The sequence below is a fragment of the Musca vetustissima genome, unplaced genomic scaffold (genome assembly GCF_032173495.1).
Source record: "Musca vetustissima isolate MV318-11 ecotype Yass unplaced genomic scaffold, APGP_CSIRO_Mvet_v1 utg7685, whole genome shotgun sequence".
Lineage (NCBI taxonomy): Eukaryota > Metazoa > Arthropoda > Insecta > Diptera > Muscidae > Musca > Musca vetustissima.
The window spans coordinates 234,583-249,100 of record NW_026887687.1 but is presented as its reverse complement, the minus strand read 5'-3'; the positions used below and the strand labels follow the sequence as shown (position 1 = coordinate 249,100).

General features: G+C 35.4%; 1 protein-coding gene and 1 long non-coding RNA gene across 2 annotated transcripts in view; both read left to right on the top strand.

The window, feature by feature from the left end:
- Positions 1 to 1,694, top strand: part of LOC133335372 (uncharacterized) — a 68,644-nt gene extending 66,950 nt beyond the window's left edge. The window contains exon 3 of the long non-coding RNA XR_009754518.1: positions 1,622 to 1,694. This is a non-coding gene — a long non-coding RNA (uncharacterized LOC133335372). The remainder of the gene's footprint in view (positions 1 to 1,621) is intronic.
- A 525-nt stretch (positions 1,695 to 2,219) lies between these two features.
- Positions 2,220 to 12,662, top strand: LOC133335352 (ecdysone-induced protein 74EF-like). The gene is made up of 4 exons (XM_061543634.1): positions 2,220 to 2,415; positions 2,493 to 2,681; positions 3,802 to 4,369; positions 12,499 to 12,662. Exons 1-4 carry the CDS (start codon positions 2,329 to 2,331, stop codon positions 12,660 to 12,662), a joined length of 1,008 nt encoding a protein of 335 aa, XP_061399618.1. The 5' UTR covers positions 2,220 to 2,328.
- Positions 12,663 to 14,518: the final 1,856 nt, after the last annotated feature.

The following is a 14,518-nucleotide window of genomic DNA, read 5'->3' as shown; positions in this document are numbered from 1 at the left end:
ACTTGAACCGATTTTCACGAAACTTGGCACACATCATTCTAGACCCAGTTCATTACGCTGTGCCAAATTTCGTGCAAATCAAAAGCTATATAGGGACTTTGGTACACCATTTACTTTAAATCGGACGAAAATATATATGGGAGCTATATCTAGATATGAACCTTTTTTCACGAAACTGAGCACACGTCATTCTAAGCTTAATTCAGTACGCTATGTCAAATTTCGTGCAAATCGCAAGATGTATAGGGACTTTGGTACCGAATTTGAGGAAACTTAACACACATCATTCTAGGCCTAATTCGTTACAATTTGTCAAATTTCGTACAAATATATAGATATATAATGACTTTGGTACACCATTTACCTTTCAATAACTTCTTGACGTGAGAGCCATCGAATTGTTGTACCGCAATATTCCTGAAACAATGAAAAATCATCATATTGTATGTTTAAGCACTTACAATACTTTTAAGTGAGAGTAGTTTGATACAGTGTAGAAATGGTGCTAAATATGTCATTGGGGTGCTATAGTATTTTTGACTTCTAAATAGTGCTAAAATTAGTACAATTGTACCAACTTTTGCATCCCTGTCCTAGACCCACTTTTAAGTATACCGATCGTCATATCTCAACTAGCTGAGTCGATCTAGACATGTGTGTCCGTCCGTCCCTCTGTCCATTATAATTTGTAACCACGATGCAGGCCACAGTTAAGGACCAATTTTCACGAAATTTTGCACGTAGGATGGGCTCGGCCCAATGAAGACCCCTATTGTTCGCTTACTATTTAGGGGATGAAATGGACCAAATACTTAATTTTTGTCAGTTTTTCTGATCGCTCCAAAAGCCGCAATTATGGCCCAACATTTCGAATTTTTACATGGAGAAGGGGATTGGGCCAAAGAATAAGCATGCCTGTTTTGATAGAGATCGATCAATATTTAGCGGGTCAAATAGACGCTGACTTTTGTGTGGAAAATTACAAAATTTGTATTCTACAGCGTATATATTTACTCCTGAAGGACATAGACCCGAGAAGTTGATAGTATATCCAAGAGGAGTGGTTTGCCTTTAGATTGAAACCAATTATATTGTCGTATGTACTCGGATGTGGGAGTTACATTTACAGGTGCTTACGTATTCGGATATTATTTAATAAACCATTATTCATGCTATAGGCTACAACTATAAGCCGAACATCACAACACAACCCACGGTGAAAAGAAATATAGGCAAGTTGTTAGAAGACTGTACTGAATATTAGTAATATTCGGAAAATATTTCAGTGTAAGGAAGAGGTGCCGTTGGCCTCTTATCGGGAAAGAAGGTGCTACTATCACGAAATATTGCCCAGGCTCGGAATAAAACTTTGCAGAAAGTTAGAATTCCTTGGTAGTTGTGTAGGGTATCATATGGTCGGCCCTGTCCGACTATTCTGCTCCGCTCACTGGTTTTTATTATATACATATGTTTTTTATCCATATAAAACATAAAATAGGAAAACATAGACATACCCAGTCACCTTTCATCATCATTGTTTCACATTCTAATTATTTCTTATTTGTTACTTCCTTTAAAATTCTTTACTAATATTTAAATTTCTCCCTTCTTCTCTTTTCAGACTTATCACAATTTTTGTAGAACACCAACTGGTTGCCTTAAAATCAATTTTAATAAAAACTTTTTAATTAGTGTGTAGTGTTGTAAATGTACATCATGCGTTTTTTCTCTATATATACATCTACATATATATACATAATCACATATATTATATATAGTTAATTTGCAACCACAATAACAATAACAACAACAAGAAAACCAAATTCGTTTGTAAGTGTAAATAAGCAATTTGTTTTTATCGGGAAACAGAAATTCGTCCATAATTTTTATGAATTTATTTTTGAAACCAAATTGGCTTTAATTTCTGAAAAGAAACAAAAAGAAGAAAAAATAAAAAACAAAACAATGTAAATTTTTTTATACAATCTTCGTAAAACAAATGCTGTTATACAAAATATAAAACCAAAAAAAAAAAACACAAAACAACAATTAAATAAATAAAAAAGTGCCTAAAATTTACAAAGAAAAGCAACATAAACTTCCCTAAAATACCCCTCACATCCCTTTAAAAAAATCCTGAGAGCAAGTAGAAAAAACACAAAACTTTAAAGCAAACGAAGGAGATCATCACCTGGTGTTCTTTTTCGTTAAAAGCCCAAATCAACCAAAACAACCCCAGCGAATCCTTTAGAAATTTTCCAACGCGACACCGGTGACACAAACACGCTGGCACTGGTGAACGAAGTTTTAAGTGGCTTTGCCTTAGCGATGCCATTTATTGATGACGCTCTACTCTGGTGTCCGGATAACGATGGTCGCATTGTGGGTGGTCTAGACATATCAGCATGCATGCAGGTTGGTACACGATGTGAATATAAATGTGGAATGTATGTGGAGTAATGCTTCTTCTTCATGATCTTTTCTTTTTCTAGGATGGAGTACCCCAGTCCAATGAGAATGTCAGCGAAAACACACAGTTAGCCGAGAGTACCACAGACATAAATGCCTTAGAACCTTCGTTGTGCAACAATGACTCTTCCGATGAACTGTTCCGCCAACTGTCCGAAAGTAATTTTGAAATTGAGAGTTTACTCTCCGATTTAGCCACAGTTGAAGTGAAAGTAAGTAAATGGGGGAAAGATTAAAAAAAGTTTGTATGTATGAATTAAGAAGATTCAGAAGAGAAACGGTAGATTTGAAAAAATATAGGATCGAGCATTGGAATTAAATAATATAATATTGGAATTAAATAATTGGAGCAAGAACTGAAAGGATGCGTAGACATAATAAATTACTTATAAATCAAAATTCAAAGAGTGATGCTAGTTTTGATAATACCCAAATATAAACCAACACCGAAACAAAATTGTAGGAATATGGTTTAACCAATAAGGACCTGAAATGCCAATTTATAGGATATTTTCATATAAATATCAACTCATAATTTTCTGGAATAAATAGGTGTATCTTTCATCGACCTCGGGGACCCTTGATCGGCATACAATTATATAACTAAATCGCAATATTTAATATAGAACTTGGTAATTTTGAACGTGCATTGTTACTACTCAAAAGATAGGATTTTAGTATTTAATCGGATATATCATTCCAAATTTTTTGAATTGACTCAATATTACATCATCGACCATTTTTTTTAATGTTGTCTAATATTGGTCAATGGTTTGAGATAAGAATTTTATGGTCCTAGGCTCGTTTTTTTAATGAAGTGCCACTCATATGGAATTCCGAGTCCTTTATTGATCCTATATAAAGGATTAAAATGAATTTCGTTTAGTCGGTAAAAAGTCGAAATATCTGTAGGGATATTTTTGAATGAAACGATATTTGTGCAATCATGACGGGTTATATAAATATCTCTGAAAACCCGAAGTGTACAATTTCAGCCGACTTGCTTGACAAATAGATAAAATCCATATCAAAACCTCAGTTGTCAATTCTGAAAGAAATTTTGTTATGCCTTAAACATTTAAGTCCTATACAAAAATGTGAAAAACCTTTATACCTTTTTAATCCGTGCTAATTTCGTCCCAATATATGTTAACTGAGACTATGCAATGAGCTGACCAAGATCGGGATGTTTCTAACATCGGATAAGTCGCATAATAATAATGAATAAATACCAACTTATCACGGATAAATGTTTGTAACCAGACCGCTATAAAAATGTTTTTTATTTAAATCTTTTTCTAATTAATTTTTCTTTTTATTTCCCCCCTCTAGGAAGAGAATAACAACATCAGCGATGTTACCAGTGAAGGATGCGTGGCAGATGAAACATTTGCTGCACTGGTCAATGGCACGACCGGTGTGCCCGGCACTGGTGGCAATATCGTTGGCACAAGCACGTGTAATGGTGGTCGCGTTTCATCAACGACATCACATTTAATTGCCGGCAATGGTATTCAGCTACCGGGTGAAAATTCTGCTCTGGGTTCTGTGGGTACAAATTCGTTAACGCTAGAACCCACTGCAGCATCTTCTACACAGGAGCAGGCAAATAGTTCATCATTTTTAACACGTATCAGCAATAGTAATAGCAATAATAATAACAACAACAACCCCCTCAATAATAGCAATCACAACAACAACAATCATAATTGCACGAATGGCACCAATAATAGCAACATCAACAATAACAGCAGCAACAACACGATTAGCTCAGAGAATTCATCGATATTCGATGATAGTTCGACGCGTTTTCTAATCGCCTCAAATCCATTGTTGGCCGAAAAGTTAATGGCAAAAAGTTTAATACTCAAAACGGAAGCAACGACGACAGATTATAAAGGTAAGTATATTTTGTATGACAATTAAGACTATTGAATAATTTTAGATAGAAAGATTTATTTTAATCAACTTTATGAAATTTTTTATTACTTTATAACTGATGTTAGGAATTTTAAAACTAAAGATATATTTTCCATTTTTTTACATTTATTCAGAGATTACCCTGAAATTCAATGTATATGAATTGTCATACATCACTCAATTGCTGTAAGACCAACATAAATAAAAAAATCGATTTTGCATAAAATGTGTTTTAAGTGTTTAATAGACTCACACCTTACATGGAAAAGAGGAACTTCTTCAGCTTCTTAATCAGAGTTTGTAAGATATATTCTTCTGAATTATTTACACAACATGAAGTCTGAAGTAGCGAACAATTTTGCATCATTAATTCAAGAATGACGATTTTAGATATATGCCGGTCTTGCAGCAAATGAGCGATATGTGAAATTAATTAAATTAAACCTGCAAAAAGTTGTAATACACTGCGTATCATAACTATAGACGCACCCATAATTCAATTGGTATGTTAGTTGACAAATAGTTAAGTTAATATACACATATTATTCAACAAAAATAATTAATTTATTCTTTATGGTTTCGCCGAATTCTGCACTTTCAAAATTGCTGGTGTTGCATAACTATAGACGCACTTTTACAAAATTAGAACAATTTATTTGTTAAAACTTAAATAAAATAAGATAACTTTTATAAATAATGGGTAGGGCCTCCCTTATTTTGAATAAGTTCAAAAATTGTATCCATCACACTGTTGATCAAAATTATTCTTTATAGCCATTTATCGATAATCACTGTAAAATAATGTTTGGTATTGGCGGTTTTCTGCATAGACCTCCTTGCCAATCGCATGAAAAAGTTGATGTGTGTGTATTAATTTATAAATGCAAACCATTTTTATATTATCTGAAGCATATTTTAGGGGATATAATAAACATAAAATAAGATTGACATCTTGAAAGCTACCCCGCCATTTTGTACATACATGTATTAAAAAACTACATAAAACATTTTTGTTTTGTATAGCCATTCATTTAATTTCATATTTATTAGAACTACAAAACATTTGAGTTATACAGTTTGAGAATCATTGTGACAATATTGCCAACTATATATTCGTATTGCCAACTAATTAAAATAGTAGTCAAATGTAGCCAATGCAACGTTGCGGTTTATGTCGACGCTAAAAACACGACGACACCATCTCATATTATATATTTTCTATAGCATACATTTAGGCACATATAGCAACAAAATAAATGTTAATTTCGCTAATCAACAGTAGATGATGTTTGTCGCTTGGTAAAGCGAGTACACAAACCGGAGCCATGCAAATAAAATTAGGGTGATATAGATGTCGCTTAAGCGTAATGTAGAATCGACAATGTAATTTGGCAGAATAATAATTTAAAATTAATTAATTTGTCATGTTCATTATTCGGGAAGTTTAAAGAGAAATTATTGATTTATTGGAAATCACTTAAAAAAAGAAATTCTCGATAAAGTAGAGGGGTGTGTAAAAATAGGGAATTAAAAATAGGGCACTATTATTTTTATACCAACATAGCTATGAAATTTTGTAATTTATTAACCGAGTGTCATCTATATTTGAAAATATAATTTTAAAATGTCTGTATAAATGGAACTCAGTAATAGTGAGATGGCGTTTTTAGAGTAAAAAAGTTGAGAATAATTTTGAGGAATTGTGGATTGTTGTTGGTTATAAAATGGGGATAATACTACACATTAAAGTCTTGCATTAAATACACAACGGAGCTCATTATCTGAGGGGTGGACAATTCCCTATGGGGATGGAAGCTTTTGTAAGTATCCAGAAGGACAAATTCGACAAAGGTAAAGTTGTTATGTTATAGCGTGATTATTTGTTTACTGATTATTTCCAAATTCATGAAGAAAACGCATTATAGCTTTGTTTGCGACTATTGCAAGTTATTTTTGAGATACCATGTCTTCATTCAAATCGAATAAGCAATGTCTTTGAAAAATATATTCCTTTCCTATCTCGAATCCTTGTGCGCCATGTTTCACCTCATTGAACCTAAATATCACAAGACGAGACATGTAAACCTCAAATATTCTGCAAAAATTTCCGTTCATAAAATTTTAGATGGGGCCCTCAAAGACAAGAAATCGATATTTTATGTTTTCGTCGTTCATTTCAACATTTCTTGCTCAGAAGGTGTACACAAAATGTTCGAAGAAAATGTAAAAGTAAAAACTGTCGGATTCGTTTAACATATTTACCAAAAGAGGTCTCACATCGCGATTCAGGTTAGTAAAATGTATGTTGGAGACAGATCCGGATGTTTGAACCTGATTTTCAGGTAATAAACACCCAGACCATGGACTCAATTTTATTGCATATTTTGTTAATTAACAAAAATAGACGTATTGCATTGAAAAGTCTAAAAGTCGAAGTCGACTTTTGATCTTTGAGGAAATCGCAAAGTCAACTTTTGATTTTCTTCATAAAAACTTGGTTAATTATCACAAAATCCAATTTACTGAAAAATTACCCATTCCAGAACTTTATATTATCTGTCGATGACAATTCATATAAAAAATAACATTTTTAGAGAATTTTGCATTAGTCGGTAAAAATCGAAAATCGATTTTGAACAGATTTGACAAAATCGAAATATCAAAAGGTCGAATTTTTAGCCAAATGCAAAAATCGAAGAGCCAAAAAATAGACTTTTTGGACAGAGTACACCTAATAACTATTTCGACGTGTGCTCCACATCGAAGAATACCTTACCCTTTTAAATGCCAAAGTAGTGAGAGGCTATATGTTAAGGCTATACTCCATTTGTCGCATTTTTTCCTGTGGCCAATACCATGGAACCTTAATACCACAAGGTTTGGAGAATTTTAAGGAAATATGCGTAAATTGATAATGCCGAATGCAAGATTTTGGTTCATTGCCAAAATACGAAATATTTTCGCATTTTAATAGGCATATGTCTATAGAATACCTTCACCGATAAAATGAGTGAATGTAACTCAAATTAATATTACAATGTTTCCTTAAATCATCGATAATATGTGTGGTCTTCGGAGACCTTCACTTATATCATCCTTGAAGAAACGGAACATTAACATCAATAATATGTTGCTTTCGTTATGATAATACACAACGAAAATTTAACAAGCGAACTTATACTTCGAAAATATCAATAATGAATAAGACATACCCTCACATGAATACACGTAAAATGCCATCTACCGCACCAATAATTTGGTATTTAATTCCAAACCTCACATCCATACTTTTTCTATTGCAATGCCCAAAATTTAATTATAATTCTCGGTGGCATGTTACAAAATGTGAAAATCCCATATTGTGTACTTGACTTCAAAAGCACTATCCAAACCATTCCCTAATCAGTTATAAAAACGAAACATTTTCAAATGTTGCAACATTATATCTATTTACACGAAATTATTCCATAAGCCTAATTCCACACACACACACACACACATCATACACAATTTGCACACTCTTCTATGGATTCCATTTCACAATTCACATTCAATTAAATCCCTTCAAAATCATAACGAAACAACCACATTTTAATTGAATTCTCTGAAATTTGATAGAAAAAGTTTTAAAGAATTTCATATTTTTTTCGACGCTGTTGTTGTTGTATACATTACACATTTTAAGCCGGGCGAAAAGAAAATCATACCACATTAAGTTCTTTGGCATCGAAAAATTTACGCTTTGCTTGTCATAAATGCCTACAATACATCAATACATTTAGCCCTGTCCCGAGGGAGATAGGGTCTGGCGACAGGCGGGAGAAGAAGATATAATGTCGGTTTTGCTGTTAAATCTGTTTTATTGGGGCTTATAACCTGCCGAACGTACACCAACATCGGAATCAGTGTTACGCACACGTCCCTCAAGCTCAACCATTATTTTTCTATTACCACTCCCCTGCCACATCACCAAGTACAAAACAGGAGAGAATAACCTTTCAAGGCCATTTCAAAAAAGTACAATGATCTCTGAGAAAATACCAGAATTGTCGTACACCCATACTCTTACTCTACACACACGCTCTCTCTCTCATTCTTTTTTATATCATATCATCATTGTGTAGTCTACCCCCAAAAGGATCATCCCCGCTCTTCCTACGCAGACTGATGGGTTTTCAAGAAATTCAATAAACTCTGAAAACAAATCATTTTTCCAGCAACAAAAAACAACAACAATTGTTATTTTATTGGTATGTGTGGAAGCAGACGACATATCCTTCCTTTTCCATTTTCACACACACACGCACAGTAGAGATCCTCATCCACCGCCAATCGCCTATGGTCTTGGCTTACACAGAAATAGATTGTCAGGCAAGAAAACTGGAGGATTTGTTCATTTGTGTGTGAATGTGTTTGTGTCTCATACACGCACACACATACACAGGTTGCTAAGACGCGACAGGGAAAAAGTCAACCATCCATCCATCTACCCATTGGCAATGTAACATCCAAACTTGACATTGGCTCCAGAGGCAAGGGAGCAGCCATTTATAATCGCACTTCTAAGTGGGAGCAACGGCAGTAAGGCTCCAAACTCACCAACCAAGATCTGTGGCAACTCCCTCAGCCTCAGACGTGGCACTGGTGGTTGTGTCGGGTCAATAAATTCTTCAGTATGGAAATATACTTTCAAGGTCAAAAGGATATTGCCTTTGTTCACAATAGAATGAACAAACAACAAAGCAGAGCAGCCAACCAGCCACCCAGACCATCGTGCATCCTCCCACAATATCCTTTTTTGGAAATTTCGGGATCTAAGACGAGACACACAAAAACAACACAACAAAATACTGACGACGAAGTGAAAACCGAGGGGCAAAACAACGTTTGCAGAGTTTCCGTATAGTCTGGAGATGAGGAGGAAAGATGTTAGGGCGGCTGTGATGGCGGCGTGTAATGATGCGGCTACCATAACGGTAACTGCGTCGGAAGCAGCATTCGACTGCCCAAAGTTCGTTAGTTAAATAATGCCTTTGTCCTTGAATTCGTTCATACGAATTTTCAGGGTCTTATGAGTATTTTGCCTTTTTCGGAAAATGCCATCCAGCCAGCCTACATTACGACTGCAGACAGGGTGGGGCAGCGGGTGCTTACATTTGGATAGTTTCAGTTTGTGTGTGTATGTGTGCGCAATGCGTATTATGTATTCGTAAAAAATATTGTTGATGTCTTTTTGTGTTGTGGTGTTTCTCTGACGGAGGATGAGGACGACAGACATCCTGCGACCAAAAAAAGGAACAAAAACAAAAAATGAATTGAATGTCATTTATATACGAAAATATAAAAACGAACACTCACACAGACGCACGCACACACTCAGACCCAGACAGGGCCACAACATGAACTTGAAAAACAAGACACTTACACAGAACCCTGTGGGTCATTGTAATATCGGCGGTGGCCTTGAATTTTCGGTCTCCTTAATTTGAAAATATTAAGGAAAAGAGTCCTTCTCATTCTTCTCATTTGGAGGGATGTAATAGGCATGTCTGTGTGTTGGTGTGAGTGCGTTCCATCTTAATGGGGATCAATGTATTGGTAGTGTAGTTTTTTGTTTCTTTTTATTTATAGCTGCTGTGGGGGTACGATGCAAAACTTTTCCACCTATATTTGTCAGTTATATTAAGGATGACAATAAAACGAACTTTTTTAATGTTTTTGTGTTCCGCTAAATGTATAGCTGACATGAGTTCTGTAATTTACAAAAAAAAAAGAGAATAAGTTAAGGGAAGATAAAAACCTACCCTGCTAAAGAAATTATTTAAATATTTTAGATTAAATTTTGTCATTGCGGGAAAGCGGGAAAGACTTCCTAAAAGCAGTCGATTATATTCGGCAATCGATATATATAGCAATACAGATTCCCTATTGGTTGCCTATACAAACTTCGTGCTCGAAAGACTCTCTACATACAAGTGGACGTCCAAAAAGTCTTGTTTTTTTCTGGGAGCCCCTAAAGACTTAATACTTGGAGTTTACGAAGACTGGTAATATACGAATGCTAAACCTAAACCTACAAAGACTCTGCACTGGGAATCTATAAACACTCCCTACTGGTAGTATAGAAAGTCTCACTATAACCACTATCTTCTAATACCTACAATATATCTATACTGGTAGACTACAAACACTATCTACTGTGAGCCTTTCTTCTGAGACTACTTCTACAAAGTCGCTTTTCTGAATAACTCACTGGTAGACCACAGGCACTCCATACTGGAAGTCTACAGAGAATTCTATTTGAGTCTGAAATACTTCTTATTGGGGGTGTATAAAGAGACTCTGTAAGACTTCTTACTGGAATCCCACAGAGAGCCGAAAGACTCTTTGCTGAGAATTTAAAAAACTCTATACTGGGGGTCTACTAGGATCCTTACTAAAGGCTGCAAGGGCTTTTAGTAAGGACCTTGCAGCCTTTAGTAAGGCTGCAATGTCCTCCTAAGGGGGTCAACTAGGATCCTTACTAAAGGCTGCAAGTGCTTTCGACTGGGTGTCTATAAAAAATCTCTATTGGGATATCATATCATTGATACACCCTGCTGGTGCTTTGTATAGATTATCTGCCTGGAATCCCTTTGAGGGTCTACAAGGACTCTGCATTGGTACTTTAAAAATCATCCAAACTGCGAGCCTATAATGACTCAATATAAAAGTAATCCATATTGGGAGTATAAATCCCCTCCAACGGGTTTAGCACTCCTTCGGGTATATAAAGACTCCTTGCTGGGAGTCTACAGAAATTCTCTACTGGGAGTCTACAACGACTTTTATGGAGGACTTACAAGGACTCTCGACTGGGAGCCTATACAATTTGTCTAGTACTCCCTACTATGATTCTACATAGACTATCTGCCTGAAGCATATTGAAAATCCCTTCGCAGTGTCAGAAAGAATCCCAGCTGTGAGCCAATAGATACACACTATAAGAACCAGGGATGGTCCGTGTGACCAATTTTTAGGTTTTCGACCGTCACAAAGGTGTAAACGTCAAAAACGTCATATACCTGTATAAAATGTAATAAATGTAGAAAATGTCATTTATTTCAATGTTATCACCATATACAGTTATTTCCAAGAATATATATTATTTTTACATATATCCGACTACTCGTTACTAGAATTGATTAAAAATTCTAAATTTTTTTTAAGAAGAAAATTTTGAAATTTTATATGGTTTTGAGTAAAGCATACGTGATTTCCACGTATTGAATTAATGGAAAAGCCATTTTGTGAAAAACCTAATGGTTTTGGGTGGGTTTCCGACGTTTTAGACGTATGTATTTTATGTCGGAAATGTATGTCATTTACGTCACTGTTTCTGACGGACCATCTCTGATAAGTACTATAAAAAAATCCATAAATCCATACGAATCCTTAAAGACTTCTACTGCAGGTCTACAATATGTTCTAGTTCGGAGTCTTCCTAATGTCGTATCTCTATATTTTATGAAGACTCCTTGCTGTGAGTCTGGATATCAATTCTGAATATCTTCAATCAGTCGAGTTCACACGAATGTTTCTCTACTACCAGACTACATGATGGAGTTTTGAAACCCCAAACAACAACAAAAGTATAATAATATAAAACACATTTTGCGTGCCTGTGTATCATCATATTCTGTTACGAACAAGTGGTAACAGACAGAGGGGTAGCCTACGACACCGGAGTGACAGACTGGTGGTGGGCAGGAAGAAAGGAAAAATACGCAGGAAGCCTTAAATGTAACAAGTGGTGGGAGTATTAACTGCCTCTGTATGTGTGCGTGCGTGCCACACACAGTTTCCTTCCCAATTGGAAATGTGTATGAGATCCTTCAAATGTTCAGTCTCTGTCTGGCGCAACTGCTGCTACGCTGCCAATGTCTCAGTTTGCGTCAGCCTTAAATATGGTCTATATATATATTTCTGTTTGGCCGGGTCGGTTAGTGGGTCGTGGTGGAGTGGTTGATTGGTGTCTGGTGTATTTGTGTGTTTTTGGTAACACAACAACAATAATAATAAAAAAAGTCCAAAAACAAAATTTGGCTAACCTTGAACTTGAACATGTAGTCAACAACACCAACGACGATGGCGGCCATGATGAGGACGATGGCGGACGAGCAAAGAGTAATAATAAAACTAGACAAACGACCAACAATTTTGATGGAATGAAATACCAACAACAACAACAGCAGCAACAAAACATTAGCAGTAGTAAAAACACAAAATATTAGCTATAGCGTCAGCAACAAAACAAACCGAACCCAACAAGAAAAAAGAAACATGGAAAATGTTGGAAAAATAAATGCCTTGCTGAACAGAAAAAAGGCACAACACACCGACACTTTCACACAAACAACTGAAAGGCTTTTTTCATGTTTCATTTTTACAATGGCCAGTGATGGCAGCCGGTTGTTCCAAGTGAAAATTATCATTGATAAGCAAATACCCCTTCATTTAATTTCAGTTTTTCTTTTTTGATTGTCTGTTTGTTGTCCCCAAACAAAATGTGCCTCCATCAGTGTTTGTTGGACTAACTAACTTTGTCAGTGTGTCATTCAGTCAGTAAAGAGATTTGTCTGTTATATTTCACACATTTTGTTGTTATGGCTATGGGATAATGTAATTTTATTTATTCAGTTCAAACTTTTTTTTCGCTTTTCCCAAACAAAAAATATTGTTTATAACAAACAGTTGTCATTGTCGTCTAAAAATTAATTAATTATTGTCTAACTGGGTGTCAGACTGACAAAAGGTAAAACATATTTGATTGATTTTTGAGAGAAAAAAAATATTGTTATTAATTTGGTTGTATAAAAAGGGAGATTGCTGCAAACTTCAGTGGGAATTAATTTGTTATCTTTTTTTAACAGGCAAGATGTAGCTAGGACTAGATATTGTTGTATTTAGTAAATCTGTTATAAATATATGGAAGAACGAGTTTTGGTTTATATAGCCTCACTTTATATATAAAAACTATGTCAGTAGTGTTGGCGGGTTATTTGGGATACCATTTGTATTTTGTTTTTGCAAAATAGTCAGGCTTAATCCCAGTTTGTTGTTTTTATAAAAAACAACTATTTATTAGTGGGGAATGTATGGCATTGTCCGCCGAGGGGTAAGGCAGGGAAGACTATAGTTTCGGATCTCGCCACTGATCCTCATCAGTTCCCTTAGTTTTTTGTTGGGATATTCTACCCAGAAGCTATTAATAGCTTCTTTACAAAAAACCTTTCAAACCCAAATGTCTCTTGTGACAATTCGAAGTTCTTACGTTACCAGCGATACGACCCCAATGAGAAGTTCGTTTCGTTGGCGCCTGACTTCGTGGTCAACAAGGCATTTACAGACAACTACATTACATTTCCCACTGCTGTGTCGTCACTTTGAGACGAATGCACATAACGTTGTTGTTGGTATTGCTAGTTAAAGCAATAAGCCTGACTATTTTGCAAAAACAAAATACAAATGGTATCCCAAATAACCCGCCAACACTACTGAAGTTGTAGACGAGGCACGGTCATACTGTTTGGTTTATTGCTTTAACTAGCAATACCAACAACAACGTTATGTGCATTCGTCTCAAAGTGACGACACAGCAGTGGGAAATGTAATGTAGTTGTCTGTAAATGCCTTGTTGACCACGAAGTCAGGCGCCAACGAAACGAACTTCTCATTGGGGTCGTATCGCTGGTAACGTAAGAACTTCGAATTGTCACAAGAGACATTTGGGTTTGAAAGGTTTTTTGTAAAGAAGCGATTAATAGCTTCTGGGTAGAATATCCCAACAAAAAACTAAGGGAACTGATGAGGATCAGTGGCGAGATCCGAAACTATAGTCTTCCCTGCCTTACCCCTCGGCGGACAATGCCATACATTCCCCACTAATAAATAGTTGTTTTTTATAAAAACAACAAACTGGGATTAAGCCTGACTATTTTGCAGAAACAAAATATAAAAACTATGGATTATTTTTATAAGGATATATATTTTATATATAGGGATGAAGGGTTCCAATAGTTTGTAATACCGTTAAATATTGCTCCGAGACCTATTTTTTAGTATACCTACCACTAGTCACATCTCGAAT

Coding starts and splice junctions, on each gene's coding strand:
- LOC133335352 (XM_061543634.1), top strand. CDS start 2,329: ATGCCATTTATTGATGACGCTCTACTCTGGTGTCCGGATAACGATGGT. Junction 2,416..2,492: donor ACATATCAGCATGCATGCAG/GTTGGTACACGA, acceptor TTCTTTTTCTAG/GATGGAGTACCCCAGTCCAA. Junction 4,370..12,498: donor AACGACGACAGATTATAAAG/GTAAGTATATTT, acceptor TTGAACATGTAG/TCAACAACACCAACGACGAT.